Source organism: Micrasema longulum, unplaced genomic scaffold, assembly GCF_059751315.1.
Source record: "Micrasema longulum isolate JH-2025_06_02 unplaced genomic scaffold, ASM5975131v1 h1tg000201l, whole genome shotgun sequence".
Lineage (NCBI taxonomy): Eukaryota > Metazoa > Arthropoda > Insecta > Trichoptera > Brachycentridae > Micrasema > Micrasema longulum.
The window spans coordinates 253,815-274,528 of NW_028277406.1; the positions used below are offsets into that span (position 1 = coordinate 253,815).

The window sequence follows — 20,714 nt, forward strand, 5'->3', positions numbered from 1 at the left end:
CCACGAAAAAATAGCGTGATGGAAGTAGTTCTAGTGTGTCTTAATGATCTTATTAAATTACATATCTTTATTTCAAATGAATGTTTTATAAATTTGTCTCCGGATACTCGATGAATTGACAGTTTTGGAGATCCCGATGAATAAAATATATAATTAAAAATAATATGATTCACTTAATTGAGGATGTTAGAAGCAAACTTAGAAATCTCCAACAAAAACGGAAAATTAGTTATTGATGCCAAAATAAACTATGCATACCTACCTACCTAAATAATAGCGTAAAACAGATTTCAACTATCCTACTTGACACACCAAACTGAGCATTCTTAATTGAGTTAATGAAGTATAATTAAATATCTCACAATTTAAAAAAAAAAGTTTTTCGCGAATATCTCAGTTACTCCCTTATTATCCTCAAATACGTGTTTTTTTAAAAAGTGTTAAGATTTACTTAGAGATAACATAAAAACATAGTTTCATTCGTTGTTGTAGCCGATATATTAATTAATTAGGCCCAATTAGCAACGCCGCTCCTGTTGTATCACAGGAATGGAAAAGTTAAATAAAACTTAATTAGATGTTTTTTCATCAGGTGATATAAATTATTTTTGTAAATCATAAATCGGTACCTAAAATTAATAATTATGCATACCTGGTTGCGCGAGTGGTTGGTGGATTAAGTGGTTTGTGACTGGATGGACCGCCGGTGGATAAAGGTCCACCTATCCTACCTATACTGTGATCTCCTAACTTTCAATGTTTGTTATTCTCCTCGTTTATATGGCCATGGGTAGCTACGGTTGCTATGGGAACAATTTTTCATATCCATAGCAATCAACATTAATAATTACACATTTGTTCCGATTCTTGATAATTTCTGCCATTATCTGCCCGCATCTGAACATTTTTACATCATCTGACCGCTGCTTTGCCACATTCATCTTTATATTTTGCACTATAGTGAATGTGTCGTGTTCACCAAAAAGGAAAAAAACTTCCCAAAATCCAGGACTTGGAGATATCATACGGATTCCTGTCCCTGATTCCCTTTCATGTCTTCCTAAAGGTAGCACTTTTGTCTACTGAGGTTTGTTTAACCGCATACTGTTCGATTCCCCATTTGCCATCTCCGCGCAACGCACAATTTATTTTCCTGCAAAAATTAATACAGATCAACGAATTTGGCAAATAATATCCACGCAAATTATAAGCGCCACCCCAATACCGATGATTTCAATTATCATCAAGTATTTTATGATTTTTTAAAAATATAATTATGCGATTCTGATTATTAATCAGCTTTTCGAAACGATATCAATCAAACATTGCCGAGATTAACTCTTTTTATTTTATTTTAGGTTACAATTTTCCAAGAATGCCAGCCAGAATTCCTTCATGATTTGGTGCTAAAGATGAAAGCGTATATTTTCACTCCTGGAGATTCAATATGCAGAAAAGGTAGGGTTGAATGTTTACAATTCATTTAAAAAATAATGTCAAGTCCTTCGTACAGTAATATTTAGTCTTTTTTCCAATAATGTCAAGACTTTAATACAATAATGTCCAGTCTTTTGTAATATAATGTAATTTTTTTCAAGACTAGTGATGGAGGATAAATGCAACTAATATTTGATAAATTAAAATTAATAATCCTGAATTTTGGCGCTCTACAAGTTATCCACAATAATGATAAAAGACATATTATTATTATGGTATTAAGGAACAACTTAATTATTTGAGCAGTTTCAAAATGTTTTTCCGCGTCGTAGTGTAATGGTCAGCGCGCTTGCTTACCATGCAAGAAGTCTCAAGTTCGTTTCCCGATATGGTTGACATGAAATATTAATTTAAAACGATGTTTTTACATTGGAATATTTTATAGTCCATGGACTGGCAACTGAAGCGTAAGACTGATGATCTAAACTTTATTTAACACATGATTAATATACGCTGCAACTCATGTACTAGTGCAGTGCCCTATGCACCATTGGGTGCAGAAACGGAATTGTGATGTTGAAAAAAATATTAGATGTACGTAATTTTAATTTTGTCAGCAAATAATAAATATTCTATGTTTCGAATTATAATCGAAAATGAAATAATTCGTTTTAAAGATTAAAAAATTTAATCTTAAAAATAATTTCGCGAAAAATATTAGTTACCTTTTTGCCAGATGTGTAATAAAGGGTAACATGTAAAAAAGGTCAATACACATTTTGATGTGAGTTTAACATATTTTGACTTGAACCTTTATTTTACAGTCCTTTCTTCAAAAAAGGTTTTACTGGAAGATACTGAAAGTATAAAAAAAAAAATGCACTTTTTGAATTGTTTGTGTGCGACAGATGGGCCCAATCAGCTTCAGATTGAAGTAATAATTTTATCGATTATCTATTTTTGCTATTACAGGGGAGGTTGCAAGAGAAATGTTCATCATAGCTGATGGGATTCTTGAAGTTATCTCAGAAACTGGAAGAGTTTTGACAACCATGAAGGCCGGCGACTTTTTCGGAGAAATCGGAATCCTCAATCTCGATGGCCTCAACAAGTAAACAAAATTAAATATATTTTTACTTCTTAGGCTAGTTGTGAAATTGGTCTTCTCTTTACAGATTTTTGTATCAACACTATTTCTTTTTTCTAAATGTATCCCGGTCTTTTTATATGGGGTGTTTAACAACGACTTTCTCCACTATCCACTTGACGTTTCACCCCCTTTCACCCTGAGATTTGTCCTTTTTAAAAGTTTATTGCAGGTTTTTATGAAAACTATTATGGCTACAAGAAATTTTTTGGTACAAAAATTATTACCGATTAGATAGCGGAAAAATAAAATACCACTGTTTTTTGCAATAAGTTTGACGGTTTTCAAGATTCAGCTCGACGCATTTTAAAAAAAGTTGAGTATTACCAAAAAATTACGTTTCGAGCTCAACTTTAAATTCAGTTATTTGCCTTTTTTAACCCGCCCGTTCCTATGATGTAACCGGCGTTGCAAATAACACTTTATTCATTAATATCTCGTCAAATATTTTGAATATCACAACGAAACAAATGAATAAAAAACGAGACTCAGTGATACTTTCTTCCACACATTTTAAATATCCGGTGACCGGTTTCATCGCTTTCGCGACATCGAACATGGGAATAAGAGATCCATTACTCTCATTTTTTAGATCGTACCTTACTGGTAGGAAACAAAATGTTCGGATAAATATTTATTTATCAATCAGTATTGATGTTACATCAGGTGTACCTCAAGGTGCTCATTTGGCACCCCTGCTTTTCAATTTTTTTATTAATGATGTTGCTAAATCATTCTCTAACTCTCGCATTTGGCTCTTTGCGGACAACAAGAAAATTCTCAAAATAATTAAAACTGTACAAGACATTTTTCTTATTAAATCAGACATAAATTATTTTAACTAACGGTGTAAAATCAATAAATAAGAACTAAATATTAAACAATGCAAAATTATGCCATTTCACAACCGATTTCCCTCAAGTACCTCCAAAATTACATAGAAAACTCCAAAATTGATGTAGTTAAGTTCATCTGAGATTAAAGAGTTGTTTTGGATTATAAACTGACAAGCAACGAGCATATAGACAATACAGTAAATAAATCACTGAAATTACTTGGCTTCATTAACAGAATATCCTCTGATTTTACTAATGTCCGTACAATCAAAATTCTTTATTGCTCAACTGTTCACCCTCTTCTAGAATATGCCTCCGTGGTCTGGTCTCCATTCTATGTCAATCGCATTAATCACATTGAATCAGTCCAACATCGCTTGTTTCGAAAAATAGCGTGGATGCTTGGACTAGAGAGAGATGATTATTCTAATGCTAACATAGAGTCAATGTTAAATATTTCTAGTCTACAAAAACAAAGAACTAATATCGACTCCATATGTTTGGCATATATGTTTGGCATACTAAATGGTATAATCGATGTTCCATCAGTACTGGGACAAGTAAAATTTAATATTCCGACTCGTAGATTGAGAAACAATAAAGTACTGTTCATCGATCAGCATAGAACAAACTATGGCCTTAATTCTCCGATGACCCGTCTTTGTCGTATTGTTAACTTAAGACAAGATCTGAACTTTTTTGGTTTAAGTTTACAACGATTTAAACGAGCACTAAATAAATAGTCCAGATCTTGTCTTGATGTCCCTTATGTTTGTCATATTTTTTTTCTTTTTTTAAATGTTTTAAACTATTCTTTTATTGTAATATTTAAACCCTATATATTGAATACATGGACAATGTTCGTTAATAAATAAATATTTTTATTCTGTTAATCTACCATTAACTTTCCGGCGCTGCTTAGTTAAGTTGAATTTAATCTGAGGTAGAAAAGAAAACTTCACACAAGTTATGTATGATGATATTATAAAAGTATATTTGCTATCAAAAATGGACAATGGAGATAGGTTTTGTACGGATTAGTGTAGAATGTGTAGATCAAGTAAAATGTAAAAAAACAAGTACATATCTTTTGGATCAAAATTAAGGCCCCTGATGAATTACGGCATGTACAAAAAAAAACATAAACAATAAACACATATATCCCAGTGACGGGATATTATTATAAATAAATACGATTCGGATTGCACATTTTGAAACTGCTTAAATAATTAAGTTGTTCCTTAAAACCATAATAATAATATGTCTTTTATGCTGAAATAGAGTCGATGTTAAATATTTCTAGTCTACAAACACGTAAAACTTATATTGACTCCATATATGTATATGTTTGGCATACTAAATGGAATAATCGATGTTCCATAATTACTGGGACAAGTAAAATTCAATTAAATCTTGTTTCATTTTGTTTTCGTTTTTTCTAATATAATTCTACTTTGTGGCTAACAAACCAATATGTTTGAAATAGCTACCATCTCTTAAAATATTTTATAGTAGTTTTCAAACAATAATATGAAATTGTAAGCTACCGGAAACTGTTTAATTAAATTTTCTATTTCAAGCCACAGATGGCCTGTTAAGAACTATAGAGTCCGAAATTTGCAATATGGAGAAAAAAGGGTTTCAAAGTTTAACATAATTTTAAACTCAATAAAGAGAGAAACAACTGGCCTTGTTAACTTTTATATTATTTTCTGTTTTATTTATTATGTATGATTTTGCTGGTTACTTGTAAGTAAGTAAAAATGTAATCATTTTCGTGCCATTTGAGTTTCGCCGCCTGATTCTCAAAAAGGCGGAATTGTGTTCAATTTATCTTGTGTTGAAAGTAAAGGCTTGATTAGAAAGCTCTTCGATAAAAACTTTTTTTTAAATTAATTATTATATATGCGTTATAATTTCTCTGTGTCCAGGCTGATAAAGAATACGGGTCTGAGTGTCAAATAGATCCAGAATACTAAACGAGTGTTTTTGACTCGATGGTTGCTTTCAGGTAAAAATCCTAGAAAAAATAAAATCGAGTGAACAAGCGTCCGCCTTGTAGTGTATTTGTTGGCCCGTTCGCCTACTATGTTTGAGGTTCGATTCCCGGGAGGGTTAACAAACTTGGTACTTGTAGGCACTTGGTCTAAATTAGTTGCATTGAGAGAGAAAACATTTTTGAGAAGGAGCTATGGAAGTCTAGGCATTAATAGGGCTTACGACCTGTCATTGGCTGGTTTCAGTGGCCACTTTACACACTGTGTAACATTCATTATTCTGCCTATGTCTAAACATCCACATTTCCTCAACTCTTCCAACTATTAACATTCGGGCAGTAAAAGAGCCGAATATTTTTTTCGTTTTGAATAATCTCACTTCGCCTGTTTATCTGCGAGAGCTCTTACAACCTCTATCACAACATGAACTATCTCTTCGCTCTGGTAACGAAAAAAACTTTTTTAATAACCCTTTACCGCTCTTATTTTCTTGTCCCTTCTTTTACAGTAGTAGCTCTTCGATTATGGAATAATCTACCCGCGGATGTTAGAGACGCCCCTTCTTAATTTACATTTAAATCAAGATTGAAATGTCACTATTAAACATATTGAGTTGTTCCTCTCTTTCTTTTCTTTCCATCCTATCACCTTCCCTCTCCTCTCTTTATAGTAAAGTGTGTTTTTTTAAATTAATTTTAATTTTTGTACAAAGTTATCAGTGAAATTTTTAAAGTTTATTTTTGTTTAAAATTGTTGAATAAAATTAAAGGGTTCTGTTAAATAATGTCCATGTACTTATAATTTTCTCAAACTGAACGGTTTGGGTTGGTAGGAAGAAATTGCCTTAAGGCAATATGCCCGCCATATAAAGTGCATATGAAGTGTAAAACAAATTAAAAATAAACTTTCATCATGTTGAAAATAAAATGTCAAATTCAAGGAATCGAAAATGAATTTTCTTTGCTTGGAGAAATGAATGTCGAAACTACAATGGTACCAAAGTCATTAATTTTATAATTTTCAACATATATTTTTTTTTATTTAGAAGAGAAATACTTGAGTTCTTATTAATTATTAAAATATTTCAATTTTCAGACCATTTCCTCAAAGTCGTAAATAACTAGTGTTGGATAAATGGATATCGAGTTGTGGTAGAGTGGGATTTGAACTTCGGACTTTAGGCCAGTGAGTCCACAATACTACCACGGGACCACAACTCGGTTCAATATGATAATATATTTATAGTATAGTATACACTAGACACTGAGATATAATTAAATAGAGATGATGCTTCATACAACTATTGGTTGAAACGATGTTCAAAATGCTTCAAAAATGTCGTCCGCCACGGAGATGGGAGAAGGGGCAAGCGTTGTTCCGTCATGCCGCATCAACATTGCCGTGCAAAACATGTTGTAGAGTAAAAAGGGCTTCCTGTCTAGTCTATGTCACTTCACAATGAATTACAATCTGTATGTCGCGCCCTTTTGCACTACTTCACATTTGCTTAGCTTATACAAGAAAAAACACTTGCGGACACAGGGTTGTTGTTGCTTATCGCCTTTTTTAAAAGATTTTTTTTTTTTTACTTAATGAAATTCAAGTATTTCATTTAAGAAATAATTGGCACTAAATAATAAGCTTTCCAAATTTCACGAATATTTTCCGATACTTGACATTCGGAGATACAAAATTAATAAACATGTAGTTTTTTTTCCGTATACGCTAAGCAAATATGAACCAGTGCAAAGTAGCGCGACAAACTGCTTTGACTTCACTGTGAGATAAGAAAGACAGTTAGTCCTTTTTACTTTAACACGTTTTGCACGGATATGTTGTTGCGGCATGAGGGAACAACGCTCTTTGCCCCCTCTCTGTTCTCTGTGGCGTTCGACATTCTTTTAAAACATTTTGAATATCAACAATATGTTTCAGTTCTCCAAATTTGTGTAGACAATGACTGGATTCAACTCCCGGGATTTAATCCAATTATTGTGTACAGAAATTTGGACCAACTCAAAATATTTTTGATAATCTACCAGGTCCATGAAGAAGTATAAAATAAAATATTTCAGGCGTTGTCTAGTACGTAGGTGAAATAATTCTCACCCACATAAATAAAGGTTTCAGCTCTTCAACTTCACAAACATCAACAGAGGAAAGAATTGAAGGAATATCGATTTTCAAATATGGGCAGAATGGTGAATGTTACACAGCATGTAAAGTGTTCATTAACCAGCCAATGACAGGTCATAAGCCCTGTAGATGCCTTGACTTATTTTTAACTTCTCTCAAATGTTCTTCATCTTTATGAATACGAAGCATAAAAGAAGCATCGTCTCTATTAAGCAAAAATTATGAAGAGCTGAATTGATGTTTATGAAAAATACCAGAATAATGGACAAAAAACATCTATTGACAAAGGATCAATACTCCAACCAACAAAACTGAATGAATGATTAAAACCTGATAATATCCGGTGACGAAGTGACCAAATGTAAATCATTAGCAAACTGTATAAAGTCAAAACGAATATCTTGAAATTTCGTTGGATTTGAAGTTGGAAGTTGGATTATTTGAATAAAGGAAAGGAGCACGGGAATGGACTTACCTTTGATGCAACAGAGGTGTTCATCAATATTAGTGCACTGGATGGTGAAAGCTCACTATTATTATGATATTACTATTTATTATAACAACTTTCACAACGACGCGTGACGTGAATTATCAATGGTGTTATGTCAACATTTTGTTTATTTTATTCCACATCTTTTAATATATTTTGTCTTGATGTGAGGTAGGTAACATAAGCAAGGGTCAAGCAAAGGATGGGAAAGAATAGTAATTGGCCAGGAAAAATATCGATAAGATGTGTTTTATACTAAACAGTGGTTTTCTACTGAAGTATTTCGCTGTCTCTAAACTGGCACCTGAAGCGAAAGACTGAGAACCTTACCTTAACAAAGTAGATAATTGAAGTGTACTGCAATTAGTTGCTCAATTTAGTGTTCTATGCCCTATTAGGAAATGGAAAAGTTGTGGCTTTGGAACGATAATAATTACATAAAAGGTTATTTACAGCACAAAATATTTGAAATTTAAAAATTACTTTTCAACAACAACAATGAACCATTACGCCGTTTTCCCGTAGGGCTAGGCAGAGAGGATATAATGCTATGTAACCAGACCTCACTATTTCTACATTCATACATCTTCTTATGCTCGTACGCCGATTATTCCTACTCTTGACATGTTTATCATCAAGTATTTGATGGATTCGATCGTGCCCTGTCACTCTCGGTCGTCCTCGTTTTCAGCATCCATCAACATTTGCATTGTAAATATTTTTAGCCGTTTTTTTGCTGTCTATTTGCTCTACATGTCGAAACCAATCACATTTAATTTTATTTAAACCATTGCGTATTAAGCTGGCTACTCTTTTATTAATACTTGTTGTTTTAATACTCCTTTTTTTATATTTTTTTAGACGAACGGCAGACGTGAGATCAGTTGGTTATTCGGAACTGTTTTCCCTTTCAAGAGAAGATGTTTTGGCCGCTATGAAAGACTATCCCGAGGCCCAGGAGATTCTTCAAACCCTAGGAAGAAAACGTCTGCAAGAAGCCAGAAATTGTTCTAGAAAGGCTAAGGGTATAAAAAGTACTAATCATTTTTTAATTGATAATTCAAGATTCAATTTATTTCAAATCTAAGAGAATTTTGGAATGTTCGGCTATCCTGCATGGTATGTACGTAAAATGTTGTTAAACTATAAAAGTAAAATATATTTTTTACTTGCTTACTATCAATAGGGAAATATCACTTTTTTATGCATTTTAAAGTAATACAGGTCTTTGAAATACTGACGAGTAAGAAGTATTTTTTCTGCTGCTTTTTAGAGGCATAAAAAATATGTTTAAATTTGTAATTTTGAATTCCCCCAAAAATGGTCGTTGCATTGGCCGCGCCCCTAATACGTTAATATTCGTGTTAATTTTAAACTTTGTTCCCAATCATTTAAATGTTTATTGAACATCGTCACGAATCTTGACGTCACAAAAGTGACATATTTTTTTCATAATTTCTTTTCCAAAGTTATGTATGAAAATAGCTCTTCACAATACCCATATTAATTTTGAAAATATGATTTATTATCCTCAATCCATTTTATACAGTCTTATTAGTATTGGAATTTTATGATATTTCCCTATTCAGTTTATTTTCAAATCAGTAACAAATTCGTTTATTTCAAAGAATTGGATCAAAAATGGATTATGAATATATTAAGGTTACATTTTTACAAGAATAATTTATTTTTCAGGAGAAAAAATTGATGACAAACTGGATGCTGATGATAACAGTGGACCGAAGAGAATCGTTCACAAATTGCGCAGTGATGTAAAGGTATTTTCAATTGGAATATATTACAGCAGAGACGAAGAATAATCTAATGATGGAAATATAGTAATTTAGGCGTTTACATGGATTATAACCTGTTGTTGGCTGGTTCAAGTGGCCACTTCACATACAGTGTAACATTCACTATTCTGGCTACGTTTGAACATCTGTATTCTTTCGAATAACATTTGCATTTCTTTTAGTAATTTTTCCCTCATTTATAAAAAAAATTAAAAATGTCTTATCGTTTCCTATTTAAGGACCGATTTAACAAAGCGACCTACAAAATGTTATTTTTTCGGGAGAAGGATTTTTCATGTTAAAAATTAAATTATTACGATTTAAAATCATATAAATATTACATTTTATAGATATATAAAATACGAACAAAAAATTAACAATGTAGAATCAGTAAAATTATTCATAAAAATGCTCTAAATTTACAAAATTTCACAAAAAGGAAATGTCTACAAATTTTTGTAATAGGAATGTATAGAAAATTGATTTATGTTGGGAATCAAATAAGTTTACTTTTGCATGAAATCATTTTAAGCTGTTTTTTTGTAAAATTATAAGCCTACTGACATATCTAAGTACCTATGTAAATTTACATATTTAGGTATTTACCTCCTATGTATTTTAACATACATAATAGCACAAACAAAGTGATTTCAAATAATATTATTTAATTGTTATTAATAAACTTCTTTTTTCTTGGCCGAAATCATGTTTTGTTTGTGATTTTTTTTCGATTTTAAAAAAACTTAACACCCCCAAAAAATATGTAAATATTTCGCTTTGTGAAAACTCTATAAAGTGTAGTTATTTCGTTTTGTAAAAATTCACGATATTTAAACCGCTACAACTTCGCATACATATTGTTTTATTAAAGTTCTATTTCACCCATGGATAAAGCTCACATGGAAAAACCCATTTCAATAAAAAAACGCATTTGGTTTTTTTTGTATTATTTTGTGAAGCAAAAGAGCTGTCGTTCATATCAGGGTTATTTTTTATGGATAAAAATTACGTATAAAGTACTAGATTTAACTTTCAGGGTCTTCGCAACGCTCTCCGAAGCCGTTCTCGTCCTTCCCGTCGATCTGGTGCAGGAAGTGAAGCTTTGGAGATGAGAGCCCTGAGTACTGGGTCTCCGGGCGCCTCAGCCAATGGATCAGGGGTCGGGAGTAAGGGCGTTCTGCGTAGGATGCCGAGGGTTGAGAGTGATGAGAATCATCATGCTGAGGTTAGGATCAAAACAAACGGTAACATTAACGGATCATATCGATGCCCTAAAAATAACAAAGAATAAACACCGTTTTTCCAGTTTTTTCACACAATGTTGCATCTTTGCTTGCAGGCTGAATATTTAATTTAATTTCTGTACATACATATTTGTACATTGACTGGATTTCATTCAGTTTTGTAAAAGGTTGGAAATAGATTAAAAAAGGACAGGAACACGGAAATGGACCTACCTCTGATGCTAAGAAGATTTTCTTCTATTTTGAGCAACGGATTATGAAAGTCACTATGCACTATAATGACAATTCATGATAACTTTTACAGCAACGCGTGACGAATCCAAGAATTTTTATGCTGTGTAATGTAATGTCCAAATTTTATTTTAATCTTTAAACTTTATGTTTAGGTTATTCATCTTGGTGAAAAGTAACTACCATAAGAAGTGGTCAAATGTAGTCAGCCAGGAATAATATCAATAAATGCTGTTTTAAACTAAACAATAGGATGATTGCCATATGCCAATTTAATTCAAGCAACCAATGTTATTTTAAAACGTGCATAATTTTCCATAGATTTGCATAATGATATTAAACAAAAAATCTAAACTAGTTGAGTTTTGACTAACCAAATTATTTTGCTGATTTTTCTTGTATTTTTGCTATCAGTGTAATTTAAGAACATATTTAGAAAAAAACTTAATTAAAAATATTTATAAAATGTTTTTTCTTGGTTTCATGTTGTAGGATGAAGGAAGTTGTCCTGAAGCGGGGACATCGCAAAAAGAAGAAAAGGTGATATCTCCTCTTGGAGCGGGACTTCCTCTTTTGGCTCGTCTTAAACTCCTCAAAGAAAGACAAGTATACTGTTTTCATCTTTGCAATATCTTTAATTAGAACTCTTACTTCTACATTATTTATTTATTTATTTATAAATTTATTGCAAAAAAAAAAAATATATATACATACTTAATAACAGGGAATCTGTATAAAACCAATTAATGTAAAATGAAAACGGAGTGTTCTCTGTTTATGATAGTCTCCATCTAACATGGCACAGCCTGTTCTAAGATGGAGATTTTTTTATCTTTAGAGCGTAAGTAGTCCTATACTAATAAAACAATAACATTAAAAAAAAATCTAAAACTACTTAATTAGTTTTATACATTAAATTATACATAAAATACGGCACAAATGAGTTCAATATTGATGTTATAATAGAGAACGTGAGTGTTTAAAACTACTTATCATCAGGTGTACATAAATTGTATAGTTCATACATATTAAAAACACGAAATATTTTATTTAAGTAAAATCCCTAGATAAATTTGATCTGCCGACCCGTTTTGAAACATGACGGTTTTTTGTTAAGACTTAAAGTTTTCTTCTGATGATAAGTTATTCTAAATCCCCAAAACTTGTATTCTTATTTTTATCTAAAAATACATATAATTTTATTTTTTATAAATAGAAAATGTTACCTAAAAAAGTGGATGCCGTTTTTAAAATTTATTTACAAAGATTCATTCAAGTATTTTGTGCAAAATCTCATAAAAAAAGAGCCAGTAATGGAGCCATAAATCAAATACTTTTTGTTTTTATACCTTTACATTTTTGTCGCCTCGTAATTTTATTTTAAGATATTTATTTTATGTTACAGGAAAGAGAAGAAAAAGAGGCCAATAGGCAACGAGGTGGATTAAACATTCCGCATCTTACAGCTCCACCGTTACCAAGTCCATCAACTTCAACTCCAAGTGAGCCTGAAGTTATCGGAGCTGGACTTCCATTGCTGCAGAGACTTTTACTTCTCAAAGCAAAGGAAGATCGTGAGAGGAATCTCATCGCTGCTTCTGCTGGTGGACCGGAGAAGATCACTCTTAGTAGTAACCCCCCCTCGAGTTCTGATACAATCAGTCCATGTTCGTTAAAAAGTCCGCTGAGTCCTACTGTTAAAACTCTTAGTCCCATGAGAAAAAGCTCGGGACCTACGTCTCCATTAAAATCTCTTAGTCCGACGACTAAGCCTTCTAGAAAAAACTCTTCCGGTTCAAGTGACTCCTCGTCAAAACCCAAAGTTAGTTTTAAGGATAAAATAATGAAGCTTCAAGGAGATGGAACTTCGATTTCTCAACCCCTTCCAGTAGAGAAAGATAAAAGTGATAAGAAAAATGTGCCAATTTCAATTACAAGTGATAGACAAAGTACTGTTACTACTGATCATAATCGAATAACGCACCTTCAGACTATTTCTATTCCAACTAGTGTCGTAAGTAAAGTAAAATCACCGGCCAAAGCTATGGGAACCACATTCCGAGATAAACTAAAACTTTTACAAAGTGGAACGCCAAGTCCCAAAGAGGCCACAAATACGGAAATTTTGCCAAATAAAGTAGATACTTCAAGTGGTATTAAAGTTAATTTAGATTCAAAATTGCTGCCTACGATGGAATCAGCAAGTAATGTTCTAGAAAAAAAAGAAGATAAATTACTTGGAAGCAAAAAACCCTGGTCAAAACTGAAAAAAGCTTCTATTTTGGGTGAGTCTCGAGAAAAAACAAGTCCCCAAACAAGTGTAACTACAGAGAGTACACACGATAAGAAAATCACGAAAACAGACACTAGTGCCAAATTTTCAGGTCTACCTAAGTTAGGTTTAGGAAAATGTATCTTTACGCCTGTTGCGTCCCTTAGTACTGTTCCATCCCCTAATATAGTTACAAGTGATAATAATAATGTAGATTTAGATAATAGAAACTTAGAATTACTGAACACCCCAAGAAGTGATACGACGTTGCCCGAACCTCCCAGTCACGATGCCAAAACACAAGAGTCAATTAATAAGGTGCAAGAAAAAAGTATTCCATGTGAGTCTGGAACTTTTTTGAGAGACGTTTCTTCAAGTCATGTACCAGAGTCTAATAAAAACATTGTTTCAAAAGCACCTTTCACACAAAATATATTTACAATAACAAAAAAGAATAAAACATACGCTTCAGTAGAAGATCTATCTCCGGAATATAGAGCACTGCCGTTCGTGAAGAAATTAAAAATTTTAAACGAAAGACAAAAATTAGAAGAATTAGAAAAAGTTATTGTTACTCGTAGTTCTAGTCTCGATTGCCCAGATATTCCAAGTGACACTGAAACATTAACAAGAAGTTATTCGGAAGGCAGTAAAATGGATAAAAGAAGAAAAAAACAGGTTCCCCTTTTAGACCCAAGTTCATTAATCTCTCAGTATGACGGATCGCAACCTCTCCTTAGTCCTGAATCAAATGAAACTCTTGAAAGGAGAAACTTAAAATCCATTTTGAAAAAGTTATCAGAAGACACCCAAACACAAGACCAACCGATATTTTGTACCAAAGAGTTTAAAAAGCTTATAAGAGCGCCAACGATTGAAGGCTATGCAGCCAGACATTCAAAGTTTATAAAAAGTGTTACTTTTAATCGCGATACTCTCACGTCCCCTCCAAATAGTGCAAATGAACAAAAAACCCTGTTTCCCTTATCTAACCCTTACCAACGGCTCACGAGTGTTCAGTCAAGTGAATCGGACAGAGTTGAAGATGTTGGCGATATATGGGTCTGTGATGACGATGTTGCGAGTCCAGTAATGAGTGGTAGTTTGATCAACATACACAGAGATAGTAGTGATTCCTTACCGTTAGTGCCTGATGCAACTTCGTTGATTGGTGAACTTTTAGCTGAAAAGCAAGCGCGGGATTTAGAAGAAATAAGTTCGACTTTAGATCCGAAATACAGGTATACGACGCCAAGTTTAGAAGCATTGCGTCCTGAAGAAATAAGAGTGCCTAGGGAAAAGCCAAAACTTAGTTTGATAGCTGCTGTGGCAAATCAGCGAAAATTATTTAGAGGTAAAAAAGATAACCATTTATACGTTTATTATATTTAAAATATAATTTTGTTACATGATTCATACATTTCAGGTTCATTAGAAGAACAGGAATATTTCAGTGAAGTATTATTGGGAATAAAACACGTTATTCAAGGACATCTACATGAAGTTCAGGGAAAATTTCAAGAAAGGTTTGCTAACATGTTTTAATTCATTCCATTTAATCGGAACTTTAGTAGGAGTTCATAAAGGAAATATTATGTACTCCTATTAAAAAACACAAATTTATTTTTTAAGGTTTAACAGTTTAGAAATGGAAGTAAGGAAAAGAGACGAAATAATAACTCAGCTTCAATCTAGAATACAAGAATTAGAAAGAGTCGGTCAGACTTCTGGACCAGAGTCAGAAAACACAGAGGAGGAATTTCTAGAAAATCAACAGCAAAGATCAACGGCTCAAGATGAAAATAGTGGGATGATGGACGAAACGTCCATCCAAGCTGATTTTACGTCAGCGCTTACCGGAAGCTCTGGAAGCGATGATATATCACAAGAACAAGGATTTATGGCAAGATTATTTTATTTTAATTGTTATTTTTCATTAACCTACTTATTTTCAAAAGTTTTTGTTTTTAATCCTTAAAATATTTATTGCAGAGAGGAGACTCTCTTGATACTCTTTTTACAACATCACCACCAAATATGGCAGCTGTAGAGGAAGAAGTTGCTAATAATATTGAACAGGAAGACTACTCATGGTAATTTTACAATTAATTTAATTTATTTATCGCTATACCTTGTTCTTATGTTTCAAATGTTACATGAGTATGTTTAAAATAAATAAATATGTTTAAAAACACTTAATATTGTATTTTCTATCAGTTTTATGACTAAATTCTCATTTATAAAAACATATGTTTATTATTTTTTATAAGTTTTGTTAGAGGTTTTGATTACCCCCCAGATCGAATGGCCAGTGAACTGGCCTGTCTTAAGGTTCTGCGATCGACTCATCTTGTACTTAAAAACATATTTTCAATAAATTTTTCAGTGATCAAGATCCTTTGCGAGGTGAAACCATGTCTTCCTTAGCTGCGGAACTAAGTGACAGTGGACAGGATAATGAAGAAACTTTAAGGAGACTTACGGAAGAACTCGAGACGTTAGCTGCTGCAGGATTGAATCCGGAACAGTTAGAGATTCTTATGAGTGGAGATAGGAGACTTTCTCAACCGAGCAGGTCAGACTTGAGGTTAGATTGATCAAATTAGAAAATATATTCGTGTTGAAAAAAATATTGAGAAACCGACCAATGAGTTTCGTTATTTGGTTGAGTCAGTTTGCCTATGACATTTTTAAAATTTGTTTTTATTTTAATTAAATTTTTTAAAGGATTCAAAACGCCGATTGCTCGTTTTTGTATGTTTTTTGCATCATTAATACTATAAGTGAATATGTGAGATAAATAAGCAAACTCAGTGTTCATGTAATCCTTGCCAAACATTAAATTCAGTGTTGGTGTAATCCTTGCCGAACATTTGATTGATATTGGTTTGACGACGGAAAAAAATTAACACAGTATTGAGAACTTTTCAATAAATGTTTTTTTTATATTTTAGGTTAGAGAAATTAGACGTCACTTATTCTAGACAAAGAGCAACTAAATTGAGAGAACGAAGATCCTGGGAGGAAAGCAGTGACCAAGAGAGTATGGAACTTCAAGAATTGCCAAGGTAACTAAATTTATGTTCCGATATTATGAAATTAGATTGCACCTGTAATACTACTCACGTTTTTAATACTCACTAAATTAGTACGTAAACTGCGTGCAAGCAACGAGTTCTCTACCCCCTAGAAAACGTTCAAAATAACAGAATTTGTAGTGCGTGCGCGGGTGAGGCAAGTTGGCGCACAGCGTTTTATTTAAAACATGCTAGATGCTAAAAATTCTTAAAGGTCTCGAAACCTACTTGTGTGATGTTACATCGGTTCATGATGAAAAATATTGTTAAATACTATTACTATTTTTTTTAATGTGATAGTTAACTGATACGAATATTTGAAATTTTCAAAAAATTGAAATCTACGAAAATCTGCGTATTTAAAGCGAAACATATTTGATGTGTTACCTGAAATTTTAAAATAACATTATTATACACTGTCACAAACTTATCTTGTTTCAAAAGCTCTTTTATGTTAAAAAAAGTCTCTTGACTGAAAATCGTCAATGTAGTAGATATTTGAAAAATAAAAAAAAAACGGTAACTGATTAAATTGAACATTAAAATTTGTATATTACACAATTTCAAAACATACACATTTAGTGAAAATTTCAAGAAAAACTTTTGAGAAGGTAAAAAACAAATAAAAAAGCACCATAAAATAACCAAATTTGTAATTTATTTTATAGTAGCAGCACCAAACACGTTTAAAAACAAAAAAAAACTTTAGTGCATACCTTTTAAGGTAATCTTTATTTTTATGAACAAATACAACCTTGACCGTAGCGCGATATTGAGCGAATGAATGCAACTAAGCAATCACAAACAAATATATGTAAATTTTTTTTATTTATATCCCTACAGAGATGAGGTAGATTTTTTTTTTTTTTCAAATTCAGGATTATGGATATTCAAGCGTTTACAGGGCTTATGACCTGTCATTGGCTGGGTTAAGTGGCCACTTTAAGTAGGTACTACAACATTCCCCATTCCGCTTATTAGCGAATATCCACACAGGTAACATTTTTGATTTTTGTATATATGTTACTCAACGAGAAACCATCAGAGCCAGAATAGAAACCAACGAGAAAACATTTGGTCAAATATATGTAAAGCTAGCGGGTCGCGGTAAGCTCAAACCATACTACAATGAAGAGATGACTTGATTAAAAAAACATATCAACAGAAAATTATTATTTTATATAAACCACGTTTTGTCTATCATTTTGAAACAAACAAATATTTAATGTGTACTTTTACAATATATGTTTGAGTACATATATTTATATATATGAGATGTAAAGACAGGCTATGGTTTCGTGGGTGTCGCGGACTCCGAATCGATTTCAATAGAACTGATGGATTGTCACATTTTGAGACAATTTATGGTTTCTCTTTGTTAACATATTACAACAGAGATAAATAACATTTTAAAGAAAGGAATGTAGAAGTCTAGGCATCCACAGGGTTTATCGCCTGTCATTGACTTTTCTATATCTATCTGTTTCGAGACGTGCCCGTCTCTTAGTCAGGACACGAATTAAACCAACATGCAAAATCCACTATACACCTTCACTATAGTTGTTGCATACAAATATAAAACCAACACGACATGCCTTTTAATAAACACATGCACTAATTACAACAAAGATGCACTGATTAGATGATGAAAATATGTTGTTGTTTATGTTGTTTGCGAAATAGTTGAAAAGAGAGGGGAGGGGATGAAGGGAGGGGCATGAGTTTAATAGGTTTAGGGTGACCACCACAATGGAACATCGTATAACGGGCTATATTGAAAGTTTGTGTAATTATTGATCAAATGATCATTATTTTTTAAAGCTTTTCTAACGTGAAATATTTCCATATTATTTACTATTAACCCCTTATTATTTGTTTGTAAGATTTTAACTCCTGTATTTTGATTTGTCATGATTAAAATTAATTAGGTAGTTTTTTTTTACTATTTCTCAAACAACGTCGTAAAATATTTTCATACTCCAATCTATAATCAGTGCATGTTTTTCCTAATCGGTGCATATGTTTATTAAAATGCATGTCGTATTGGTTTTATATTTTTGTGCAACAACTATGGTTAAGGTGTATGGGGAGTTTTGCATGTTGGTTTAAAATTAGTGTTCTATCGAAGAGTCAGGTACCACAACGTCTTTGCTTTTTATTTTAATAATATATCACCGAATAATAATGATACATTATATATAATACAATAAATATCAATTCAACCCACATTTTTAAATTATCAAACCGAGTAGTTTTTGCCATGGTGTGAATTGGGACAAGCACGTGAGATAGGCAGTGGGCTCTTGGTTTGCACGTGTTCAGCAGTCTAGTCTCCGTGAATGTTCTTTGAGTTTAGTTTGTATAATACTGTTAATGTTAACATTTTATCTCTGCATGTCAAAAAATACTAATATCATCATCAGGTCTCTTTCTCCCCACACAATAAGCGATCACCACACCTTGCTGAGTCCTGACCGCAGGAGACAGTCGGAGTCCAAAGGCCGGAGGACCAGCTCCTCGCACTTCCACATGTTCGGCTCTCACTTGGACCCTGGGAGGAGTAAGATCAAAAAGACCCTTTCGGTAGACACGGGGATTCACCACGCGGGAACAAAAACTGGCGGTAATTATTTGTCGTCTTTCTTTAAACGATAAAAAAGCAAAATATTATACAATTTTGCTCTTTTTTAAAGCAATTTTAAAAATAACATTTTATCTATTTTTATTTTTAAATCTATATAGGCTATTGCAGACAACACTTAATTAACAATAAACACATTTTTTGCACGACTTATAATTTATTCAATTACCTACCATTTTCGGAGCTACACGTGCACAAGGGAGCGCGTTTGGATGATGTGAATCAAAGTATAATTTTAAAGTTAATTTCATCATTTTTTATGATTGTCTTTATAAATCTTATACTTTACGAAGATATTAAAAGTCTTTATATCAAGTTTTATTTTGTACTTTTTGAAATATGGAAAAATGGGTCAATCATTTGCACTTGTTCTCAGCAAATGAGATATGTTTGAGTATGTTCAAATGCTTGCAGACTGCTTGCAGATCTCACCCATATAATAAGGGTTTCAGCTCCTTTACTTAACAAAAGTCAACAGATGGAAGATGAAATGTGGATGTTTAAACATGAACAAAATAGTGAATGTTACAGTGTGTAAAATGGGCAACTTAAACCAGCCAATGACAGGTCATTAGCCCTGTAAATGCCGAGACTTCCATTTCCCCTTCTCAACAATGTTTTCCCTCTCTGTTGATATAAATTCAAATTAGATATGAGTTAACTATAGGCAGAATATTTCTGTGCCTTAAAACTGAAAGGCTAGAAGTCACATTTTTTGCAAAATTTAATTACGAATGTCATTTTGTTCATATATTTAGATTCTATAAATGCTAAAAACATTGGAGTCCTCCGGTATACCACTTCTGAAATAGTTTGTTCTAAAACACTAGTAGTGCAGTAATAATACTCATGCTTTTAACAAAATTCAACGGTTTTTGTAGTACCATTTTTAAATTTTTTAATTCCTTTTTAAGTTTGGACTTCAGTTGCGTTTTTGTTGTTCTAATGATGTCGCGTTTGGTAAACGCCTATACACGAGATGTCGAGTTCGATTCTCGACATGTTAAACATTGAACATTTAGATAAATGTTATGTTTTTCATTCTTTATTTCCATTCTTAATTCTTAATTACTCTTACAAATTTTCTTCATTTTTAATATTATTTCCATTTGTAAATACTCACTACAAACTACAAACCTTAAAATATATATTTTTCACTTAAATTTAAATTTTCAAACAACTTTCATTTATGTTTTCTTTTTCCTTCTCTTTTTTATACTTTCATAATTAACATTAGATTTAATTGCTTTTTAATATGGAAACTTCACTGGTCCATTAGAATTAAGCCCAATTGTGTAAAATATTAAACTTTGTAACTGTACTGTATGTTTCCTGAATAAAAGAAAATAAAAAATAAATAAATAAATAAATAAAATAAATAGGGATGGAAAATACCTGACGAAGGGTATATGG

General features: G+C 32.3%; 1 protein-coding gene across 1 annotated transcript in view; it reads left to right on the top strand.

The window, feature by feature from the left end:
* Cngl (Cyclic nucleotide-gated ion channel-like) overlaps window positions 1-20,714 on the top strand; it is an 88,060-nt gene that overhangs the window by 64,469 nt on the left and 2,877 nt on the right. Inside the window, exons 12-24 of the mRNA XM_088243308.1 lie at window positions 1,359-1,458; window positions 2,410-2,548; window positions 8,905-9,077; window positions 9,739-9,821; window positions 10,873-11,061; window positions 11,804-11,917; window positions 12,717-14,937; window positions 15,010-15,109; window positions 15,216-15,486; window positions 15,576-15,676; window positions 15,970-16,158; window positions 16,538-16,651; window positions 19,108-19,283. Coding sequence (XP_088099434.1) covers window positions 1,359-1,458; window positions 2,410-2,548; window positions 8,905-9,077; window positions 9,739-9,821; window positions 10,873-11,061; window positions 11,804-11,917; window positions 12,717-14,937; window positions 15,010-15,109; window positions 15,216-15,486; window positions 15,576-15,676; window positions 15,970-16,158; window positions 16,538-16,651; window positions 19,108-19,283 — 3,970 coding nt within the window. The remainder of the gene's footprint in view (window positions 1-1,358; window positions 1,459-2,409; window positions 2,549-8,904; window positions 9,078-9,738; window positions 9,822-10,872; window positions 11,062-11,803; window positions 11,918-12,716; window positions 14,938-15,009; window positions 15,110-15,215; window positions 15,487-15,575; window positions 15,677-15,969; window positions 16,159-16,537; window positions 16,652-19,107; window positions 19,284-20,714) is intronic.